This window comes from Dipodomys merriami, unplaced genomic scaffold, assembly GCF_024711535.1.
Source record: "Dipodomys merriami isolate MVZ:Mamm:240054 unplaced genomic scaffold, mDipMer1.0.p SCAF_615, whole genome shotgun sequence".
Lineage (NCBI taxonomy): Eukaryota > Metazoa > Chordata > Mammalia > Rodentia > Heteromyidae > Dipodomys > Dipodomys merriami.
The window spans coordinates 275,343-300,098 of NW_027206197.1; the positions used below are offsets into that span (position 1 = coordinate 275,343).

The 24,756-nt window shown below is 37.6% G+C and overlaps 1 protein-coding gene across 1 annotated transcript; it reads left to right on the forward strand.

The window, feature by feature from the left end:
• The first annotated feature begins 16 nt into the window (after positions 1–16).
• On the forward strand, positions 17–24,115 carry LOC138814836 (vomeronasal type-2 receptor 116-like). The gene is made up of 8 exons (XM_070003909.1): positions 17–61; positions 1,092–1,199; positions 1,928–2,091; positions 6,386–6,674; positions 7,830–8,636; positions 9,555–9,773; positions 22,176–22,284; positions 23,178–24,115. Exons 1-8 carry the CDS (start codon positions 17–19, stop codon positions 24,113–24,115), a joined length of 2,679 nt encoding a protein of 892 aa, XP_069860010.1.
• Positions 24,116–24,756: the final 641 nt, after the last annotated feature.

Below are 24,756 nucleotides of genomic sequence, written 5' to 3' on the forward strand. Positions count from 1 at the left end.
TTCTTACAAACACTTAATGGATACATACTTCATCTTAGAAGATTATTCTTTTACTGTTATGGTAAAAGTGACATACAGATGGCTTACTGTTAAGTAAGTCAATTAATGAATACATTTCTTTTTGAACAGCATCAACCCTACCCTTTCTTCCTCCATTTTTATCATCCCAATCTTGCTCACGAGTTGTAGTTCATTTTCAAAATCGTGTCTAGTGATTATCTCTGCTGCATTTTGTCCTACAATTTTTATGCTCCCCCTTTACACTCCCCAAAAGGGTTAAACTGACATACAAGACAAAATGTACAGAAAATAAAAACAAGACAAAGAAAACATAAACAAAATATCGAAACCTTCATTTCCAAGTCTTTGAGTTCATATCTATAAATATCATTTTATATGCTCATATGCAATCACTTATTGGGATTCATGACCCTCTTTAGAATATCCTCCTTGGGTCTCACAGTGTGAATGATTGGAGTCCAGTATAATTTATCATGTGTTTTTGTGTATTTTTTTGTCTTTTTCCATCCAGTGTATTTTTGGCTTTTATCATCCAGCGTGTTTACTTTTAACTTATATGAATATTCTAGTTAGAAAAAAGGAGGGAAACCATGCAACCTATGTCTCTGTGGGTATGGCTTACTTTACTTAATATAATTTTTTCCACATTTTTCCATTTCCTTCTGAGTGGCACAGTATTATTCTGTCTTATGGAAGCATATAATTCCATTGTGTCCGTTTTTGATGCATTTGTCTTTTGTGGGACTTTACTCAGAGTCCTGGAAGCAATTGCTGTCTGGAGAGAGAGAGAGAGAGAGAGAGAGAGAGAGAGAGAGAGAGAGAGAGAGAGAGAGAGAGAGAGAGAGAGAGAGAGAGAGAGAGAGAGAGAGAGAGAGAGAGAGAGAGAGAGCCAGGCAGCCATGCCCCTGGGTGTATAGACCCCACATGTGTACACACAAGGCCAGCCCATGTGCTGATTAAATGCTTCTTTTCACAGAGGTTCTTTAGGCACACACTTGCGGCCATCTTCCCTGGACACCGTGTCCAAGTACCAAGGATGCCCTATATTGTGAATGATCATTGTTTTTCAGCACCCTGATATTTATGAGCTAAAACTTGAGATAAAGTACTACAATATGGACAAAAATGGAAAATTTCGTTTAGGTAGTAACTTCCTGATTAAAACTCCAAATAGCTCAGTAAACAAGAACAAGAAATACCAACTGGGATTATATCAAACTAAAAACTTTTAGCACAACAAAGTAAACAATCAATAGATCAGGAACATTGTTGCTTCCTTAGGCAATGGTAAATGGATGCATTTGTAGAGACCTCTGTATATTGAATCTGGACTGTAACCTGCTTGAATCAACCAGCAATGTTCTGTAGCTGTTTTGGATAATAGGTGTGTGAATTTACCATCTGGGTATGATGCAATAATATCTTTCATTGACATCTCACTGGCATAATTTTTTTTGGCCATTTCACCATGCACCTGAAATGGCATATTCTGATGCAATCCGGTTGCGTCATCCCAAATAACTTTGATGCAAATAGTTCCTTGACACAGATATTAGAGCAAATACATCAAAGACAACTTCATCCCTGGGGCATCACTATCTGCTGTCCTGGAGGAAATCACATTACTTAGGATGAAGAAGGAGAATCTGCAAACATGTTTTCAATTCATGTTTTTCTCTGCATTCAGGGCCACAGATGCAGAGCCCCAGGGAAGTTTTACCCATTATTCCTGAGGATTCACAGAGGCTTTAATGAAAGATGCGCTACAGTGTACCTCTCTGTCAATAAAAAGACACATAGACACCAATAAAAAGATTTATGAATATATATACCTGACAGCCAGAATTTCACCTAGGCAGGTGCGTCAAAAATGAGCCTTTTGATGTTCACAATTGTTCTTCTCCAGCTTCCCCTCCTTATCAGGTCCTGTGCTGGCACTGGCTGCTTTTCTACTATGAAGCAACGAGCACACATGGATGGAGATGAAATGATTGCTGGGTTTTTCCCTCTCTACACTTTGGGAACAGATCGCACTCAAAGTGATGATTCTGGAGATGGACAGAACAAGCCGTAAGTAACTCATCATTGTATTTCCATTTACAAATTTGTTCTCAGGATGGGCAATGGTAACTCCAAGTGCACACATAAATGCTCTGTGTCTTCTCTACCCTGACATCCCATCCTTTTGCTAGAGAAACACCTCAGTTTCATTATTTTATCTCGCATGTACTTTTGAGCGGTTTTCTGCCTACAAGTAAGAGAGAAATCTAGTTTCCATCCAAGTATATTCTTCTTTCTATGATGGTAAGCTCTTCGTGATATTTACTTCAGTTTTATCTACCTTTTGATTTGTAGAACGTCCTCTTTGCTTGATTGATTATTGCTTCTGTGTTTTCATACTCTATTTCCTTTTCTTTTTGAATTTAATTTTAATATAAAGATGATTATAGAGAGGTTATAGCTATGTAAGTCAGGTAAAGAATACATTTCTTTTTGAACAATGTTATGCCTCCACATGTTTCCTCCCACTTCTTGATCGCCTGACTCCTCTTCTGCTCCAAGATGTAAAATTCATTTCCAAAGCAGTGTCTAGTAAGTATTACTGTTAAATTGGCATACCTTTTGTCTCACTGTTTCTACTTGATTATTTCATTCCTTTTACTAACTTGTGGAAGTTTTTACCATTTCCTAAATTTTCTATAGCCATAGTTTTTTTTATTTTCTTTTATCTTCATTATTTTATTTTCAATTTTTAAAAATTACATTGTAAAGAATATATACAAAGGGGTTAAATAATTAAGCTAGTGAGTATATTTCTTTTTGAACAGTGTCACTCCCTCCCTCATTCTCCTTCAGTTTCTTCTATCCCAACTACTCTCCCTGACAAGGGGTATAGTTTATGCCATATTGTCTAATGTGTATCATTGCTTAATTGTTTCACCTTTTGTCCCACCCTTTCTGTTTTCCATTCTCTTCCACAAATTAAATAAGCTTATATGCAAAACTTTAGAGGAATAACAAACAGGACAAGAGGGGATTATACCAAAGAAAAAGCGAAAGGAAAAATGGAAAAAGAGGAAAAAGAAGAACAGAAAACAGTACAATAAAAAAATCAATTTGTTTCTAGTTCCTTCAGATGCAGTGCAGGTGCTTCAGCTAATTATCTGTTCTCTTGATTTATAGGAAAGGTTATGTTTTCCTTTTATTCCCCTTCTTCTATAACAATATGGTTTTCATTTTATTTATTTCATTTTATTTTCATTTATTTTCATTTATTTATGGTTTTCATTATATTTATTTCTTGAAATTTGCCTTGAAAACAATTCACTTTATCATCCATTAATCATTTAATTAAATTGAATAATCTTAATTATTATTTTACTACTTAATTTTGGTTAATGGATAATTCATGTAATTTTCATGTTATATGCTTATTTTCCTTTTTAATTTCTATCCTTACTATATGTGTTTGTATATATGCTCAATAAACTTTCAACATTTTAAAAATCTGGATGGCTTTGTGTCCCATCCCATGATTGTTTGCTTGGAGAGAAGTTTTACTCAGAAGTTGAATGAGGTGTTCAGCTGGTGTATGTGAGGATCTTCTGATCAAGTTTGAAATTTAGATCTGCTGCCTCCCTGTTGATTTTGTCAGAATGATCCATCCATAAAATCTTCAGCTATTATTATATTGAGGACTATCAAAGTCTGCTTAACATAGTTTAGTGATTGTATAGTATGTAAATACACATTTTGAATTGCTATTTCATCTTGTAAACTTGATATCTTCATCATTACATTACAAAATGTCACTTCATTGCTTTGATTAAAGTCTATTGGATATGTTATACACACTCCTAGTTTCTTTTGTATTTCAATTGTATTTACTGACCTTTCTTATACTCACTGAGGGCCACTGATGGTGAAGTGAGTTTCTTGGCATCAACGTTTCCTTTGGCCTTGGGTTTTTATTCATTCAGCCATTTTAGCTCTTACTGGTAGAATTTCATGCATTTACCTTTGCAGTCATTGTTGACAGGTCACAGTTCCTTATTGCTATTATGTAATTTGTTCTCCATGTTAATTGAAGCTTCTTCGACTTTTTCTCTCCTTCAGTGGTTATGAAGGAAGTTCAATAGTAGTGTCTTTTGATTACTGGATTATGTGCTTTCATTTGCTGTTATATATTTTCTGGTAATTACTGGGCTGAAAATAGATGACAAGAAGCTATTTTGGAATAACAACTCTCTGGGATGAGGAGGATGAAATAAAAAGAGAAAATAAACATACAAGCAATAGAGGGCTATGATCAAAGTCCATAAATGAATGTTCAGAAATGTCATAATGAAATCTTTTAATTTACTTTTAAATTAAATCTTTCATTTAATATAGTAAGATGAAATGTTAAAGACAAACAGGAACTGCAACTGCATTATATTCCTCTTATCATTTGTAATATTGGATATCCAATTTTAGATTCTACAGTAATTACAAGATGTAATTATATTAACAATTTTTCCCTCTGCATAAAAATTGTGTGTGTGATTTTGCTAGCACATTTACAATGTTAGAGTATTTTCAACTAGTTTTATAGCCACTTTCACTAGTAGGTTTTACACATTCTTGAATACTTTTATTACTCATCTATGGTTCAATCTTTTGCACAAAATGCTTTTCTGTTAACTATGTAAAAATAACTATTTATTTTTGTATACAGTGGTTCCATAAACATTTAACATTTCCCATTTAAAAACTTCTTCAAACAGCTGTCTACCCATTCTGATTTTCTCACAAAGTGGTCATATTACATGTGCATTAAATTTGGATGACAAATAGAATACTTTTGTTGTTTTTTTTTTGTGGAACAGGTGTGTGGGAGTATATTCTTTTAATTGTACTTGTCTGGGAATATCTTTACCCTTTTATCCTTCACTTCTAATGGATGTCTTTGCTGGCAACAGTAATCTTAGTACCCAATTTATCCATTTTTGTCCCTAATCTTTTAAAGATTGTCTGCCGTGCTCTCCAGGATTCTATGGATTCTAATGAGGAGTCAGCCATTAGGAAAACAGAGGAATACCTATGTGTTATGAGTTCCATTTATAGCTTCTGTACACGAGTATGTGTTGTGGTCAAATATTTGATTAAGCTTTCATCTCTAGCTATCTCATATTTCTATCATTGTCTACATTAGGAAAGTTAAATTCTGCCATTGCTTCTTAGAACAAGCATTTTAACTTTTGTCATTCTCAACCATTTACTAAATCCTCAATACACTAATATTTGCTTTTTCAAAATAGTGTTGTCAGCTTTTGACCAATCATTTCCCACATGTCTTCATTCTTACTTTCAGGTTCCTCCTATATATGCATATGTTCAATTAGACTTTATTCAAGCTTACTATTTGTTTCTGTTTAGAAGACATCATTAACATGATAGGCTTCCAAATTGAAATTTCAAGTATGTGTATACCATGAGTTAAACAAGTTAAGCCTCACATTTTTATTTCTTCCTAGCCTCCATTATTTCCTTTTTAAACAATATGTATTGATTCAATATTATTTCTTTAGAATGTGTGTGTACACATACTCACACCATTGCACAGACATAACAGAGAGAGAGCAAAGTGTTGATTCTCTTTATTCCTCTGTAGTCTTTCTAGAATCTCAACCTAACAATATTGGGAAGGCAATAGAGATTACTGCATTTTACAATGGTGGCCTTGAATCTTTGGATTTCAATGTAAAGTTTACAATTCTTTCATTACTCTTCATGTTGGAGATTTCTTTCTCCATTATGATGTGCTTGCAGTTAGATTCATCCCCTTGGTTTTATTACATAAATAAGAATAAAATTCCTTCACCTGGTATTTGAGCTGTCTTCTGGCTGATATTGCAGGAAGAGCTGTTCAATATTTCAGGTCTGTTAGTTAGAGAAACTTAATATAGAATCTTCCTTAAATAACTATTGAAGATGTATTACTTAGCCCAGCCTGCCTTATAACCACATAAGATAAACTGGGTGACCAAAAACACAAGATTTTTCACACAGTGGAGCTAGTTACTCGAAGATAAAAAGCAAGAGAATATTTGGTGTCTCATGAAAGACTATTCCATGTTTAATGGACAACATTAGTGTTTGCTGTGGTGCATGTGATTATGGGGAATAAGCAAGCTCTCTCTTAAGTTTCTTAATCTTATGCATGACAAATTCCCTTCATGTCCTTAATCCCATAGAGAAGCATAAAAGACTATATTTGCATTCCATCATAGTTGGGATAATGCTTTAACATATTCATTGGCACAGAAGCAAGTACTTAGTCCATCAAATTGATAAGTTTTAAATTTCTATGCTCATTATGCAGGTTTATCTTCAACACCTACCAGTTTGTTTTGGCCTTGGCTTTTGCTATTGAAGAGATCGATGAAAATCCTCATATTTTACATAACTTGACGCTAGGATTTAATATCTGTAATGCTCATATGGAAACTTGGAAAACATTTAAAAATCCCTTCACGAGCCTCTTTGGGAAGGACAACCTTCCAAACTACTCTTGTGTGAGAGTGAGCAAGTCTATAGCAGTACTGACAGGACCATCAGGATTATTATCTTCCCAGATTGGTATATTGCTGAACCTGTACAGGTTTCCCCAGGTGAGAGTGGGAGGAGTGAAGGGATATAAAAAAGTATCTAATTTGGTGCCATTTCATCTGTTAGAAGATAATTATAGGAAGATACTGGATTTATGAGCCTATCAAATTTTGTGATATCAAGAGTAAGTATTCAAAGTAATAGAGATCCACACTACCATTTTTAGTAAAGGGACTGGAAAAGTTAGAGCCACAAAGAGATTGTTTGGACTTTTAAGCATTGTCAATAATTTTCTTAAAAAATCAGGAAATGGAAAAATGACTTTAAAGTATAGCAATATGTTGAGCTGTGTCCTGATGGCTAACTGCAAACCAAGCTACTAAGGAGAAATCTCTAATTAACCAACAAAAAGCAGGAAGTAATGTGTGGTTTGAGTGATAGAGAGGTAGCTTTGAGGGAGAAAGCCAAGGAAGTACACGAGGCCTTGAGTTCATGCTCCTACAATAGTACACACACACACACACTCTCTCTCACTCACACACACACACACATGTGTGCACATGCACGTAAGATATTATGTTGAATGATATAACTCAGACTCACAAAGGGAAAGGGACATGTGTTCTCTCATATGTGAAAGTTAAATCTAAAATATGAACATGTAATATAAAATAAATATAGGACACACACATATCCATTTACAAATAGATTTGATTAATCTGTAAACTATGGTACACATAGAGGTGGAATCCCATGGTATAACATTTCTGATCAACAAAGAGATATAAAAAACTAGCACTAGAACATTGAAGCATAACTTGTCTGTGGAGAGTTGTTAGAGGGATGTGCAAAGGGGCAGAGAAATATGGAGTAGATGTTGGGAAAATACAACATATCACATATATGTATGTATATGTCTATATATAGATATTTAGATATATATACATATTCAGATGTGTGTGTGTGAAAATGGACCAAGGAAAGTCAAGGAATGGGTAGAGTTGCTATAGATTGAATGAGTTGATGGAAATAGTGACAAAGATCAAGGAGCTTTGTAGGAACAAATTGAAATGTACAACTATTAAAAACAATTTTTTAAACTAAGAAAAATCTACCTTCCACCTACTTCAAATGGTTATTTAATACATATCATAAGTGAGATCATAATGGATAGAAATCTTCTCATTCATGAAACATTCAATTTTCATTCCGTTTAGCTTACATTTGGGCCTTTTGATCATGCTCTGAGTGACCATAAAAACTTTCTTGCTCTGTATCAGATGGCCTCAAAGGACACATCGATAGCCATTGCCCTGATCTCCTTACTCCTTCATTTCAGCTGGAACTGGGTTGGACTATTGACCTCACAAGATGAGAATGGCTTGTGGATTCTTCCTGAATTAAAAGAAGAGATGGACAAGAATAGAATTTGTGTAGACTTTGAGCTAGCAATCCCAACCTCTGGCTTGGCATATGTTTTTAAAGTCATGGCACTTTATAAACAGATTAATAAATCTTCAGCAAACGTCCTCATCATACATGGTGATAATGAAGCCTTACTAGATATCGTAAGATGTATTGAGCAATTTTTAGTAAAAGGAAAAGTTTGTATCATGAACTCACAGCTAGAGTTCACCATGAGGAGGAAATATTTTGTATTAGGTTCATTACATGTACCTCTCATTTTTTCACACCATCATCCAGAAATTTTGGGATTCACAGATTTTGTCAAGGCAGTTAACCCTTTCAAATATCCAGAAGACTTTTTCCTAGCAAGGCTATGGTTTCTGTCTTTTAATTGTTCAGATTCAGAGTCAGACTGTGTAATGTGGGAGAACTGTCCTCACGAAGCCTCCTTGGATTTGTTGCCTGGACACATTTTTGACACGACTATGTCTGGAGACAGTTACCATATATACAATGCTGTGTATGCTGTGGCCCAGGCTCTCCATGAGCTGCTTCTTCATCAAACAGAAGCACAAACAGTGGGAAAGAGGGAAGGGGCAGTGACTTCCCCTGCACAGGTAAGGCCTTCTGTGTTAGATCACATAACCCATAGGCAATGTCACTTCCTAGATAGTTTTCATGCCATATAAAATTTAAGCATTTTTGGTATGTTTTCCAAATCCAACAAATAATGTTTGTTTAAATGTCTGTGAAGTACTCTGGACGTATTTTAGTGCTCTTCAGGAAAAGCAGGCCATAACAAGGTTCAAGTGAGTTCCATGTTTCATAAATTCTTTTAATTACAAATAGCCTCAAATATTCATAGGAGATAGTTTTCCGTATTTTTTATTGTCAAGATGATATACAGAGCGGTTACAGTTACACAAGTAAGATAGTAAGTACATTTCTTGTCAAACTTGTTACCCCTTCATTCGTTTTTCTCTTACTTTCCCTCCCTCTCCCCCTAAAATTGTACAGATCATTTCCAAAATATTGTCTTGTATATATTGCTGTTGCTTTGACCCCTCCCATATAGCAGATGTTTTGAAAACTATAAATGCACCTTGAGTTTCCCTATGAGTTTCTTATCTAATAGCAAAAGAATGACCTGCTGAATAGAATTATCCACATTTTGGATAAGGGACCTAGTTTTATTCTACTTTAAATATTAAAATTTTACCAAGTTCAGATTAGCAACATGCATAAAATTAGTGGTTGTGGGAAACACTGGCTAGACTACTGAGAGTCATCTTATTTGTGACTCTCTAGACTTGGTTTCTTTTGAAAAGATTGCATCTACCCCTTTGCTGAGTGACCAAGATTTGGCAAAATTATTTTTATTCCTCCATAGATTCTCTTCTGGAATGCTTCATTAGGTGGTTCTACTATTCTTTCATTCTACATCAAAATTTAAAGGCAATCAGGAACTTTTTTTCTTCAGGTTTTCTTTCGTAACTCAGGATGTACATCACCATAAGATGATGTATGTCTTTTAGCTGCACTCTTTTCTGAAGAACATCCAGTTTCACAATACTGCTGGAGATCAAGTGACTTTGGATGAGAAAAGGAAATTGGAAGCAGACTATGACATTGTAAACATATGGAATTTCCCAGAAGGTCTTGAACTTGAGGTGAAAGTAGGAAAGTTTTCTCCATATGCTCATCAACTGTCTTTATCTGAAGATATGGTACACTGGGCCATAGGAACAATAGAGGTGGGTTGGGTTTAATTGCAATGATTTTAAGGACATATAAGTAAGAAAATTTCAGCCTTAAAATGTATATCTGGTTGGATAACATATAAGAAAATTTCAGCCTTAAAATGTATATCTGGTTGGATGCCAGCAACCTATTCCTGTAATACTAGCTAATTAGGAGACTAAGATAAAAATATTGTGGTTTGAAGGCAGTCCAAGCAGGATCTTCTCTGAGAGGCTTATTTTCATTTAACCACCATAAAAGCAGGGCTGGACACTAGTGACTCATGCCTGTAATCCTATCTACTCAGGAGAAAAATATCCTCAGGACTAAGATTACATATCTGTTGAAAGTCCAACTGGGCAGAAAAGTCTTTGAGACTCTTTTCTCAATTGACCATCAAAAACCTCAGATGGAACCTCAGGTCAAGTGGTAGAGTGCTTACCTTCAGGAGAAAAAAGCCCAAGGAAAATGAACATGTACTTATATCAAACCCTGGGACTAGAACAAAAAAAATAGACATTCACAGTCTCTACATGGTGATTTAGAATAGTGTCATAAAATACATATTTCTTTTTTCATTTTTTATTTTTTATTTTATTTTATTTTTTTGTGAACATAGTGTACAGAGTGGTAACAATTACATGGGCAGGATTATGTGTACATTTATTATCAAGCATTGCAGCCTCCTCCTTTGTTTACACTTCACATCCCTTCCCAGCCTCCCCCACTCCCCCACCCAATCCGTCTCCCCTCCCCCTTCCCGCACCAACGTTGTAAAGCTCGTTTTCGACATGACAACTTGTACATCTCATTGTTGCAACAGGTCCACCTGTATCCTTAAACGACTTGTTTTTACCCATGTCCTCCACAAGTTACACTGACATCAACTATAGTGAAAGCAGGGGTTATACTGTGGGAAAGGGACATACAAAGCAAAGAAGAGATAATCTTATAAATGCGTTAGAAATGCATGAAAGAAAAAAAAACATTAAAGTACATATCTAAGGGTTCATTTTCCTAACATCACATTATCTGATCTTTTCCACTTGACTCATACATATACAAGATATTGCAATAAGGGAAACCATGGGACCTATGTTTCTTTGGGCCTGGCTTACTTCACTTAATATAATTTTTTCCAAGTTTTTCAATTTCCTAACAAATGGGGCAATGTCATTCTTTCTGATGGAGGCATAGAATTCCATTGTGTATATATACCACATTTTCTTGATCCATTCATCTACTGAGGGGCATCTGGGTTGGTTCCAGATCTTAGCTATGGTAAATAATGCTGCAATAAACATAGTTGTGCTGGTAGATTTAGTGTGGCCTTGTTTGTAAACATTTGGGTAAATGCCCAAAAGTGGGATTGCTGGGTTATAGGGGAGCTCTATGTGAGGTCTTTTGAGGAATCTCCATACTGCTTTCCAAAGTGGTTGAACAAGATTACATTCCCACCAACAATGAAGTAAGGTTCCCTTCTGTCCACATCTCCACCAGCATCAGTTGTAGTTAGAGTTCTTGATTTTTGCCATTCTAACTGGAGTGAGGTGGTATCTCCATTTTGTTTTGATTTGCATTTCTTTTATGGCTAGGGACGTTGAGCATTTTTTCATGTGTCTATTGGCCATCCTTCTTTCTTCTTCAGAGAAGTTTCTCTTTAAGTCATTACCCACTTATTAATTGGGTAGTTGTTTCTTTGAGGATTTGTTGTTGGGGTTTTAATTTTTTGATTTCTAAGTATATTATAGATATGAGACCCTTGTCTGTTGTATGGTTAGTAAAGATCTTCTCCCAATCCATGGGCTTTCTATTAATCTTGCTAGCTATCTCCTTTGCCATGCATAAGCTCTGCAACTTCATGCAATCCCATTTGTCCAACCTTTCTTTGATTGGTTGTGTTTCCGCGTCTCTATTCAGAAAATTTCAGTTTGGGCCTAGGAGACGTAGTGTTTCTCCTATTCCATCCTGTGATGTTTTCAGAGTGTCTGCTTTGACTTCGTGGTCTTTGATCCATTTGGAGTTGATTCTGGTGCAGGGTGATATATAAGGATCTAGCTTTAGTTTTCTACAAGTAGTGAACCAATTTTGCCAGCACCATTTACTGAAGAAGCTGTCTTTCTTCCACTGTTTTTCTAGCTCACTTATCAAATATTAGATGGCTATAGGTCTGTAGATTCATTTCTGTGTTTTCAATTCTATTCCATTGGTCCTGAGGTCTGTTCTTGTGCCAGTACCAAGCTGTTTTGATTACTATGGCTTTATAGTAGACTTTGAAATTTGGTATTGATATTCCTCCAGCAGTGTTCTTTCCATGGAAGAGCGTTTTTGCTATTCAGGGTTTTTATTGTTCCATATGAATTTTTGGATTGGCTCTTCTATTTCCTTGAAGAATGAGGTTGGAATTTTGATAGGTATCGCTTTGAATTTGTAGTTACCCTTGGGAAGTATTGCCATTTTCATGATGTTAATCTTTCCAATCCAGGAGCATGGGAGGTTTTGCCATTTTATAAGTTCTGCTTTGATTTCCTTTTTGAAGATTTCAAAGTTTTCATCATAGAGGTCCTTCACTTCTTCGGTTAAGTTAATTACTAGATATTTTATTTTTTGTGGGGCTATTACAAATGGGGTTGCTTTCCTAATTTCAGCCCCACTTTTCTCATTGTTGGCATACAGAAAAGCCATTGATTTTGGTGGGTTAATTTTAAACCCTGCTACTTTGACAAAGTTTTGAAGCAGCTTGAGTAATTTGGGAGTGGAATCTCTGGGATTCTTTAAATACAAGATCAGGTTATATGCAAAGAGGGAGTGTTTTATTTCTTCTTTCCCTATATGGATCAACATTATGTCTGCATCTTGTCTTATTGCTGAACCTAGGCAATTTGATACTAGATTGAAGAGAAGTGGAGAGAGTGGACATCCTTGTCTTGTTCCTGAGTTAAGAGGAAATGGCTTTAGTTTTTCACCATTAAGTATAATGCTGGCTGTAGATTTGTCATATACAGCCTTTATTGTATTGAGGAATATTTCTTGGATTCCTAATTTTTCCAAAACCTTCATCATAAAGGGGTGTTGGATCTTGTCGAATGCTTTTTCTGCATCTGTTGAGATAACCATGCGGTTCTTTTTCTTGCCCCTGTTGATGTGATGAATAATATTAATTGATTTGCATATATTGAACCAGCTTTGCATCCCTGAAATGAATCCTGTTTGATCGTGGTGTATAATTTTTTGGAAGAATTGTTGAAGTTGATTGGCCAAAATTTGTTGAGAAGTTTTACATCAATTTTCATCAAAGAAATGGGTCTATAGTTCTCTTTCTTTGATGTGTCCTTGCCTGGTTTTGGAATGAGGCTTATGATGGCTTCATAGAATGTGTTACGTACTGAACTCTCTCTTTCAATTTCATTGAAGAATTGGAGGAGTATTGTTGTTAACTCTGCTTTGAAGGCCATGTAAAATTCCGCTGTAACACCATCTGGTCCTGGAGTTTTCTTAGCTGGCAGGGCTCTTTTTGCTGTTTCTATTTCAATGCTTGATATGGGCCTGTTAAGATGGTTAAACTCATCTTGGTTTAGTTTTGGCTTGACAATATTTGCTAGGAAAAGTTCCATTTCTGTTAAGTTCTCAAATTTATTAGCATAAAGTTTTGAGAACTATTCCCTTTTAGTGTTCTGAATCTTTGTTGTTTCTGTGGTGATGTTTCCATTCTCATCTCTGAGTTTATTAATTTGGGTGTGTTCTCATCTTTTTCTGAAAAGACTTGCTAAGGGTCTGTCAATTTTGTTAAGTTTGTCGAAGAACCAACACTTTGTTTTGTTGATTGTTTCTATAATTTTTTGGATTCTGATTCATTTAATTCTGATTTACTTTTAATTATTTCTTTCTGTGTACTGGATTGGGGTTTATCTTGCTACTCTTTTTCAAGGAGGTTTAGATGTGTCATTAAATTGTTGGTTGTAGATCTCTCCAATTTGTTGATGTAGGAGCTCAGAGCTATAAACTTGCCTCTGAGTGCTGCTTTTGCTGTGTCCCAGAGGAGCTCGTAATTTGTGTGTTCATTTTTGTTGAATAGCATGAACATTAGAATTTCCTTTCTAATCCCTTCCATGACCCACTCGTGATTCAACAGTGTGTTGTTCAGCCTCCATGTGATACCGGATTTTTTTGGTGGCATTTGGTGTTGAGTTCTAATTTTATTCCCTTTTGGTCAGATAGAATGCAAGGTATAACTTCAATGTTTCTGAATTTAGACAAGTTTGCTTTGTGGCCTAAAATGTCTTCTATTTTAGAAAATGTTCCTTGTGCTGCTGAGAAAAATGTGTATTCTGATGCTGCTGGGTGAAATGTTTGGTAATTGTCTGTTAAATCTTGTTGATCTATGCAGCTGTTTAGATCTGGAATTTCTCTGTTGACTTTTTGCCGAGTTGAACTATCTAGTGTGGAGATTGGTGTGTTAAAATCTCCAACAATTAATGTCTTTGGATCTATATGGGATTTGAGGGAAAGTAGTGTTTCTTGGATAAATTTGGGTGTTCCATTGTTTGGCGAATAGATATTTAGAATTGTAATATCCTCCTGAAGGAGATATCCCTTAATTAGTATGTAGCCACCGTCTTTATCTCTTCTCACAAATTTTAATTTGAAGTCTATTTTATCTGATATTAGGATTGCAACTCCCGCCTGTTTTATGGGGGCCGTTTGCTTGGTAGATTTTGTTCCAGCCTTTAACATTGAAAATGTGTTTTTTTTACGGGCAAGATGTGACTCCTGAAGGCAACAGATAGAAGGGTCTTGTTTTTTAATCCAACTAGACAGTCTGTGTCGCTTAATTGGAGAGTTAAGTCCGTTAACATTAAGATATAAGACTGAGAGGTATTTGGGATTCTTGCCATGTTATCAACCTTCTTGTGGGCTGCAAAAACTGTGTTCTTCCTATGGTTTTTGGAATCTCAGTTTGGATGCAGTTTCTTGGACTTTATTGTGGTCTTGTTGGTTTTCTATGTGTGGGGCATCTTTAACAATCTTTTGTAGGGCTGGTTTGGTGGAGATGTATTGTTTCATTTTTATTTGCTATGGAAGATTTTTATTTGGCCTTCAGTTATGAAGGAGAGTTTAGCTGGTTACAGAATTCTTGGTTGATAGTTGTTTGTTTTTTTGGGCATGGCATACATCATTCCAGGCTCTTCTTGTTTTGATTGTCCCTGCTGAGAAATCTGAGGTGATTCTAATTGGTTTCCCTTTATAGGTGATTAATCTTTTCTCCTTGACAGCTTTAAGGATCTTTTCCTTGGTTTGATTTGGTCGTGTGTGGATTATAATGTGGCAGTGGTATGTCCTATTCTGGTCTGTTCTATTTGGGGTTCTAAAAGTTTCTTGTATCTGAATAGGCCTATCTTTTTGCATGTTTGGGAAGTTCTCTGCTAGGATCCTGTTCAATAAATTTCCTAGGCCATTAACTTCTGTTTCTAGCTGCTCCTCTACACCCATTATCCTTAGATTAGGCCTTCTGAAGATGTCTTCCAAGGGTTGGACAGAACTATCATATTTCTTGGACTTGTCTTGGATGGTTGTATGTTCTTTCTCTATAATATCTAGACTGTCTTCAATTCCTGAGATTCGATCTTCTGCAATTCGATCTTCTGCAATATCCTGGCTATTATGAACAGTGCTGCAATAAACGTGGAGGTGCATGTGTTCTTGTATAGTGGTTCCTGTTGTTCAGGATAGATGCCTAGAAGTGGTATGACTCAGTCATAAGGGATGTCAATATTCAGCTTTCTAAAGACCCTCCAGACTGCTTTCCAAAGTGGTTGTATAAGTGTACATTCCCACCAGCAGTGTAATAGGGTTCCTCTTTCTCCACATCCCCTCCAGCATTTGTCGTTGGCTGCCTTGATGATGTGGGACATTCTGACTGGGGTAAAGTGGCATCTCAGTGTTGTCTTTATTTGCATTTTCTTCACATCCAGCGATGGTAAACATTTCCTCATGTGTTTCTTTGCCATTTTTATCTCTTCATCTGAGAAGTCTCTCTTTAGTTCCCTTTCCCATTTAGTAATTGTTTTGGAAGGGATTTGTTTCTTGAGTTCCCTGTATGTACTGGATATAAACCCCTTCCCTGATAAATTGCTGGTAAATATTTTTTTTCCCAATTAGATGGTTGCTTTTCTGGCTTGGTTGTTATAGATTTAGCTGTGCAGAAGCTTTTTATATTAAGGTAGTCCCATTTGTCGAGACACTTTCCAATTTGTTGTGACCCTGGGACTCTGTTCAGGAATTTCCTTCCTGTGCCTATAAGTTCAAGTTTCTCTCCTACTCTGTCCTGCAATAGTTTCAGAGATGCTGGTTTAATGTTAAGGTCTTTATTCTGTCTTGAGTTGATATTAGTGCATGATTATAGCCTGGGGTCCACTTTTAGTCTTCTCCATGTGGCCACCCAGTTTTCCCAGCATCAATGGTTGAAGAGACTGTGTTTCTTCCATTGTATGTCTTTGGCCTCTTTGTCAAGTATCAGCTGACTGGAGGCCTGTGGTTTTATTTTTGGATCTTCTATTCTATTCCATTGGTCTTCGGGTCTGTTTTCATGCCAGTACCATGCTGTCTTTGTTTTTATGTTTCTATAATAGAGCTTGAAGTTTGGCATGGATATCTCTTCCATGTTATCTTTATTCCCTAGAATTGTTTTGGCTATTCTAGGTCTTTTGTTGTTCCACATTGATTTTTGGACTATTTTCTATATTTTAGAGATGTATGTCATTGGGATTTTAATAGGAATTGCATTGAATTTGTATATTAATTTTGGCAGTATTGCCATTTTCACTATATTAAGTCTGCCTATCCAAGAGCATGGGAGGTCTTTCCATTTCCTAGTGTCTTCTGTAATTTCTTTCTTTAACTGTTTATAGTTTTCATTAAATAGTTCTTTTACATCTGTGGCTAGGTTAGTTCCTAAATATTTCATTTTGGGGGAGGTTATTGTGAATGGGTTTGCTTCCTTTATTTCCCACTCTGCTTGTACATTGTCAGTGTACAGGAAGACAACTGATATTTGTGGGTTGATTTTGTATCCTGCTACTTTGCCAAAGTGATTTATGATTTCTAAGAGTTTGGGGATGGAGTTTTTGTGATCGTGAATGTATAGTATCATGTCATCTGCAAAAAGGGATAGTTTAACTTCTTCTTTTCCTATATGGATCCCTTTAGTGTCTTTTTCTCACCTTATTGCCTGGCTAAGGGTTCCAGGACTATATTGAAGAGGAGTAGAGACAAGGCATCCTTGCCTTTTTGCCTGATTTTAGGAGAATTGGTTGTAACTTTTCCCCATTAAGTTTAATATTGGCTATTAGTCTGTAGTAAATGGCTTTTATTGTTTTAAGAAAAGTTCCTTCTATTCCTATTTTCTCCAGAGCTTTTAGCTTGAATGAATGTTGAATTTTATCAAAGGCGATTTCTGCATCTGTGTAGATAATCATGTGATTCTTGACGTTGGCTCTGTTGATGTGTTGGATTACATTTTTTGACTTACATATGTTAACCATCCCTGAATCTCTGGGATGAAACCTACCTCGTTGTAGTCTATGATTTTTAATGTTTTTCTGGATGAATATTGTTAAGGATCTGTGCATCTGTTCATCAAGGAAATTGGACTGTAATTCTCTTTTTTAGTTGGGTCTTTGTCTGTTTTTGGGATGAGTGTGATATTGGTATCATAGAATGAGTTTGGGATAGCTCTCTCTATTTCTCTGAAGAGCTTGAGGAGTATGGGTATTATTCCTTCTTTACGGATCTTAAGGGTCTTCTTTAAGTGTCTTTAAGAATTCTCTTGTCAATCCATCTGGTCCTGGGCTTTTCTCTGTTGGAAGACTTCTGATTGCTTCCTGTATCTTGTTGTAGGATATTGGCTTATTTAATTGATTTACTTCTTTGCTCAGTTTGGGCAACTTGTGTTACTCTAAAAATGCACCCATTTGTGCCAGGTTTTCTTTCTTTAGAGAGTATAACTTTTGAAAGTAGTCAGTTAAAATTGTTTGGATATCTTGGGTATGTGTTGTGATTTTTCCTATGGCATCCCTAATCCTGTTAATATGGGTTTCCTCTCTTCTTTTTTTAAATTAATCTTGCCAGTGGTCCATCAATGTTGTTTATTTTTTCAAAGAAACAGCTTTTTCTTTGGTTAATTTTGGCTATGATTCTCCAATTCTCTATTTCATTGATCTCCACTCTTAGTTTGGTTATCTGGCTCCATCTAGTAACTCTAGGTTCCATTTTTTCTTTTTTTTTCTAGCTGTTTTAATTGCAACATGAGATTATTTACTTAGTCTGTCTCCATTTTCTTGATGTCGGCACTGAGGGCAATAAATTTGCCCCTCAGGACTGTTTTTGCTGTGTCCACAAGTTTCTTTGTGATGTGTTTTTCATTGTCATTGAGTTGTAGGAATATTTAAATTTCATCTTTGATCACTTCCATTACCCAGGCATTGCTTAGAAGTGTACTGTTCAATTTTCATGTATTTGAGTAATTTCTGCGGTATGCTTTGTTATTGAGAACTAGTTTGATTCCACTGTGGTCAGATAGGATACAGGGGATTATGTTGATCCCCTTGTATTTCCTTAAGTTCCTTGAATGAACTTTGATATGGTCTATATTGGAGAAAATTCCATGAGTTGCTGAGAAGAATGTGTACTCTGTTGATTCAGTGTGAAATACTCGGTAGATGTCAGTTAGTTCCACATGAAGTATGGCCTCACTTAACTCGGTAGCTTCTTTGCCAATCCTCTGGTTGGTAGACCTAACCCTTGGTGAGAGTGGGGCATTAAAGTCTCCTAGTATTATCAGATTGGGATCTATTTTATTCTGTAAGTTTGAGAGTATTTGCCTAACATATTTGTGTGCACCAATGTTTGCGGAATGTAAGTTGATGATAGTAATATTCTCCTCTTGGATTGTTCCCTGTATTATTATGTTGTGTCTGTCCTTGTCTTTGTGCATTGAATTCAATGAAAAGTTCATTTTGTCAGATATCAGGATTGCTACACCTGCTTTATTGCTACACCTGCTTTCTTACTGGGGGCATTTGATTGGTAGATCCTTTTCAACCCTTCACTCTGAGTTTGTTTGTATGTTTGGCTGAGAAGTGGGTCTCCTGAAGGCAACAGATGGATGGGTCATGTTTTCTGATCCAGTCTGCAGTTCTTTTTCTTTTGATTGGAGAATTAAGCCTGATAATATTAAAAGACAGTATAGAGAGATGCATTGTGGTCCCTGTCATTCCTTGTTTTCCTAAGTTTTTCTTCTTTCCTTTCCTCCTGTGTTTGCTCAGTTAGATGTCTATTACTGCCTGTCTGGGTACAGGTCCCTGTTCCCTTTTGCTATCTTCAGGTTGTGTTCCCCCTCTTAGTATTCTTTGTAATGCTGGCTTAATGTTTATGTATTCATTTAGTTTTTCTTTGCTATTAAAATTTTTCAGTTCTCCATCGAATGTGAATGCTATCTTTGCCGGGTATATCAGTCTGGGTTGGCAGTTGTTTGCTCTCAGGGCTCGTATGGTACTTTCCCAGGCCTTTCTTGCATTCAGTGTTTGTGTGGAGATCTGCAGTGATTCTAATTTTTTCCCGTTGTAGTAGAACTCCTTCTTCATTTTTGCTGCATGCAAGATTGTTTCCTTATTATTCAGACCTATCATTTTTACTATAATGTGTCTAGAGGTGTTTCTCCTGGGATGTTGCTTGTTAGGTTTTCTATATGCTTCTGTAATGTAGGTAAGATGTTCTTTTTTGAGATGGGGAAATTTTCACTGATTATCTTGTTGAATATGTTGTTGCATTCCCTTGCTTTGATATTCCTCACCTTCGTCCACTCCAGTTATACGAAGGTTAAATTTCTTGGCACTATCTGCTTACTCTTGAACTTCCCTTCGGCATAATTTATGTGATTTTTCCATATCTGTAATTTTTTGGTCCAGTTGGTATATTCTGTCTTCTGTATCTGACAATCTACATTTCATTTCGTTCTCTCTGTTATCTGTGTCTTCCATTGTGGTTTGCATGGAGGAAATGGACTCATTTATGGATTTAATATTGGTTCTCAAAGTCCTAATCTCACCTTTCAATGAGGAGTGTACTGCCTCTATTTTGGCGCTAATCTCACCTCGTAGTGAGGTGTGGTCTGCCTCTATTTTTGCTTGCATCTCCTGTTTGATATCCTGCATCTCTTTCGATATTTCGACCCTGTGCTCTTTCAATTTCTGGTCTATTTCTTGCTTTATTTCTTGAGTCATTGCCTACAGCATCTCTTGGATGTAGCTTTTGTCTTCCATTCCTGTTTGCTCCCACTGGAGCTCTCCTCTGCTTGGCTGCTTGCTTTTGGTGATAGCTTGCTATCCTGGGTATTGATAAACCTTGTAATTTTTCTCTGTGATTTTGCAGGGGATTCAGGGATTATTGGAGACTAATCTGAAATTTTGTTTTGTTCAATAGGTGTTTGTCATTGCTTGGTTGCTGTTTCTGTGCTGGTAGAGAGTCTGTAACTGATTTCGGTTCTGTTGGGAGCCAACCTCCAGTTGTTGGTTTGAACCACATAGGGGTTCTTGGCTCTCTGCTGTAGATCACTGGCAGTTCCTGCCTTTAGAAGGTTGAATGGCCTAGACTGCTCCTGTTTTCTCCTACAGATGCTCTTGGCAAGATCGGATGTGCTGGATGCACTCTTCCAGATGTTGGAGTCTGCTATGGGCTCCTGATATTTTTTTTTGGCCGGTTGTGGGTTTGAACTCTGGGCCTGGGTGCTGTTCCTCAGTTCTACAGGTCAAGGCTGGCACCCTACCATTTGAGCCACAGCACCATTTCGGTCCCTTTCTGCTTATGTGTTGCTGAGTATTCAGATCCACGGCCTCATGCACCCAAGACCAGCACTCTACTGCTGAGCCACCTTACCAGCCTAAGATCATGACTATTATCAGATGCTTATGGCCTGTGTTGTCCAATTCCCAGCCTAGAATATATGGGTCAGGTTCTGGTATGGATTGGGCTTCTCTTGTCCTGACCCCTCGGGTCTTTTGCTGTCACAGGCGTGCTTCCCAAGGGGTGCAGTTCCCTGTTTTTCTCCCCTCTGCTGAGGCATATGCTCAGCTTCTGACTTCAGTTGGGAGGAATTTGTTGTGTTGCACAGGCACTGGATTCCCAGGCCTGGTCCCAGCCCCTAGCCTGGGGCATGCCGGTTGGACCTGTGCTGTTGTGTATCCTGCCTAGGTTATGCAGCCTGGAATACACAGTTCAAATTTCTTCCACTGTTGGTTGTCTTGACACAATGGCGGTGTTCCTGGCTTGGGCATTTAATGTCCCTTCCAGGGGCACTCTTGCTCTAGCCTGGCCAGCTGTGTGTGCTCCATGGGCTGATGAAGCTCTCGAAAAGTTCCCATTTTTAGTGGGTCCTGTGGTCCAGATGTTGGGATAGGGAGGCTGGGTCAGGGTCTGGGGATTCCCACCAGCTGTGGTCTCCCTTGAGGTATACACTGTCCCTTGTAGGGTACTCACCCTGGAGCTAGTAGCTGTTTCTGTGTGATGTAGGTCATTGGTTGTTGTTGCAATCAGAGTTCAGTTGAGGTGGTTGTGGGCTGGGATGGGCGGTGGTCGCTCTGCATGTTTCACTTCTGTCTCTGTCTCAGTTGATGCTGTTCTGGTCTGCGCCATAGGGTGGGCCTCCAGCATCTGCCCAAGAGGTAGGGGAGGGGCCTCCATGCACTGAGCACTGGGGTTTGTCTCTGCTTATGTTCTCTGGATCAGCACTGGTTCCTTGAAGTTCTTCTGCTCTGCTGTTCTGTGGGTGTCCTCTGTAGCTCTGGGGTTCCCAGTGTCGTGCATAGTGGCTTTGGTGTGATGGAACCTCTCTGCTCAGATATACAGTGAGGGGTGGGGGTGGGATTTTTGTGCAAGCTCCTGGCTCAGAGGTTTCTCTGTTCATAGCGATCAGCAGGTCCAACATCGGTACCTTAGGTGGCTTCTGTGTGGGTGACCTGCAGACAAACCCCTGTGTCTCTAGGACTCTGGCAGCCCCCACTGGGCTGGGCTGGCAGCGGCTTCACGTGCAGCAGTGTTGCCAGTAAAGATTGGGGGAGGGGTCTTCGCTTTTCTTTTGTCTGAAATTCTTCTTTTTCTCTCTTATTTTGTTTTTTTTTCCTCCTTCTGTTTTTCTCAGGGTGTTTGTCTTTTTGTTGTTGCCGGTCACTTGGGGAGATTAAGCGATGGAACTTGAACTCTCTTTTTTGGGGGGGAGAGCTGTGGTGTTTCCCTACTGCCCAGTTGCCATCTTAGTCCCCCCTCTAGATTCTGTTCTAATAATTCAGTATTTTAATACTATGGATTGTTGGAGCATTATGTAAAGTCTAAACAATTACTGACAAATATCTGCTTGTCCTCAGCCTACTCAATCTGCCTGCAGTGAGAGTTGTGGTCCTGGATTCAGGAAATCCCCTCAGGAAGAAAAGGCAGCCTGTTGCTTTGATTGCACACCGTGCTCATGCCATAGTGAGAAATTCATTTTCTTTGCTGGTATCCCCAATCCATGCAAGCCAATGCAAAAGTTGTATATTATGATTACAGAATCAAATTCTTCCTTCCTTCACTTAATCATCTAATTGTGACACTGGTTGATTCTTCTTGAAAAAAACATCATGGACTCTGATTTATGCATAAGATTAATTTTTTCTGGTCTATTGTATATATGTTTATTCAAATACTCAGTAATGTAAGCTTAACATCTATCAGAGTAAGTGCAAATCTTTTTAAGCACGAGGACCCCATCTTCTTCAAAATTACCTTCAGACTACAAAGAAAACACAGATCGTGTATATCTTTATTTCCTAGATCTTAGAACTGTTCTTGCAATGGAGAAAATACTCTGGGTTTGGTTTGGTGTAAGATGCAGGCAAAAGTGTTGTGCATAGTATGACTTTATAGTTTCAAAGAGTGATTTCTCCATCCTCTATAGGTGAGTAGAAGAGACAAATATAACAATTTCAAGGAAGGGTCACAGTTGTCCAATTTATATTGTATAGAGAATATAGAGGAAGTTGCAAAGTTTTACTACCCACAATTTTGAATAAGGGGTTTGACTTGTGCACACATGTCTGAGAATTATGGCAGCATGAAGAGGCAGAGAAAATTATTCATAGGATATTAGAAATGGCAAGTAACAGTATTTGTGATGGTCATTACAAGCAAAAGAATTTCAATCAGACTAAAGTATGAGAATATGGGAATGAGTGTGGGAACATGACGAAGACATATAAATAATAGTGATCATGTCTGGTAATACTTGTTAATATTTACTTTATGCTACTAAGAATTCACGTGTCAGTATTATCTCTAGACAGGGACTTTCTAATTTCCTTTTAAGTATTGGAAATGGATAAATGTTTATTTGAATTCTTCACTAGATATGGAGCAGTGTATGAAGTGTCCAGATCATCAGTATGCCAATACAGAGAGAAACCAGTGCCTCCCAAGAGCTGCAAGATTCTTGACTTATGAAGAACCCTTAGGGATGGCCTTGGCCTGCATGGCTCTTTCTTTATCTACACTCACAACAGTTGTTCTTGGGGTCTTTGTGAAACACAAGAACACTCCCATTGTCAAGGCTAATAATCAAGCTCTCAGCTACATCCTACTTATCTCCCTCATCTTCTGCTTCCTCTGTTCCTTGCTCTTCATTGGCCGTCCCAACACCAGCACCTGCATTCTACAACAGACCACATTTGGAGTTGTGTTCACTGTAGCTGTTTCTGCTGTCTTGGCCAAAACTGTAACTGTGGTTCTGGCCTTCAAGGTCACTTCTCCAGGGAGAAGGATGAGGTGGCTTATGCTATCAGGAGCTCCTAACTTCATCATCCCCATCTGCACCCTGATCCAGGTGACTCTCTGTGGAATCTGGCTGGGAACCTCTCCTCCCTTCATTGACACAGATGCACACTCTGAACATGGCCACCTCATCATCCTGTGTAACAAGGGCTCCCTCACTGCTTTCTACTGTGTCCTGGGATACCTGGGCTTCTTGGCTCTGGTCAGCTTCACTTTGGCTTTCCTGGCCAGGAACCTGCCTAATACGTTCAATGAGGCCAAGTTCCTGACCTTCAGCATGCTGTTGTTCTGCATTGCCTGGCTCACTTTTCTGCCTGTCTACCACAGTGCCAAGGGGGAGGTCATGGTGGCTGTAGATATCTTCTCCATCTTGGTGTCTAGTGCAGGACTACTGGGGTGTATCTTTGCCCCCAAGTGCTACATTATCTTGTTAAGACCAGATAGAAATTTTCTGCTTGGCTTCCGGGACAGAAGTCATCCCGGGAGAAATACACCCTCTTAAGGTGAAACTTACATGTTAGGTCAAATATATTCCTTTTCCCATCAGATATTAGTTTATATTGTTGTAATAACTTCGATGAATAAATGACTCTTACTCATTTTTCTAGCCAGAGCCAAGTAAATTTGAAATTTATTCTCTATATGTTTTATTATCCCATCATGTCAACTACTATATTTTCTCTGTTGACTTGTTTTCTAATATTGCTTTCTTAACCATTTGCCTAAAATTTCCTATTTAGTGCCAGTACTGGGGCTTGAACTTAAATTCTGGGTACTCTCTCTGAGTTTGTTGTTTGTGTTTTTTTACTCAAAACTGTGGCATTTCCACTTAAGTCACAGCTCCACTGTTGGCTCTTTGGTGGTTAACGAGATAACATTTTCATGAACTTTCTTGCCCAGTTTGGCTTCATACTGTGATAATCACATCTTAGCTCCTAGATTAGCTAGAATTATGGTATTTTCTAAATTTTAAAGAACATTAGCTTCTTGCCTACACATCAGTATGCTGCTTAATCCTCAATGAAATCCTTTAATATTGTCCTCATGATGAAGTTCCAGGCTTTTATATACTTTGTAGAGCTTACTTTGTTTGATAATTGTGTATTTACATTCCTACGTGTGTTTTTTGCCAATATTCTTCAA

What these genes read in the sequence shown, in the direction of transcription:
- LOC138814836 (XM_070003909.1), top strand. Translation starts at nt 17, where the DNA reads ATGGATACATACTTCATCTTAGAAGATTATTCTTTTACTGTTATG. An exon ending in ACCTGTACAGGTTTCCCCAG is followed by an intron (nt 6,675 to 7,829) that starts GTGAGAGTGGGA and finishes CATTCCGTTTAG; the next exon opens with CTTACATTTGGGCCTTTTGA. An exon ending in GGGCCATAGGAACAATAGAG is followed by an intron (nt 9,774 to 22,175) that starts GTGGGTTGGGTT and finishes GCTTGTCCTCAG; the next exon opens with CCTACTCAATCTGCCTGCAG.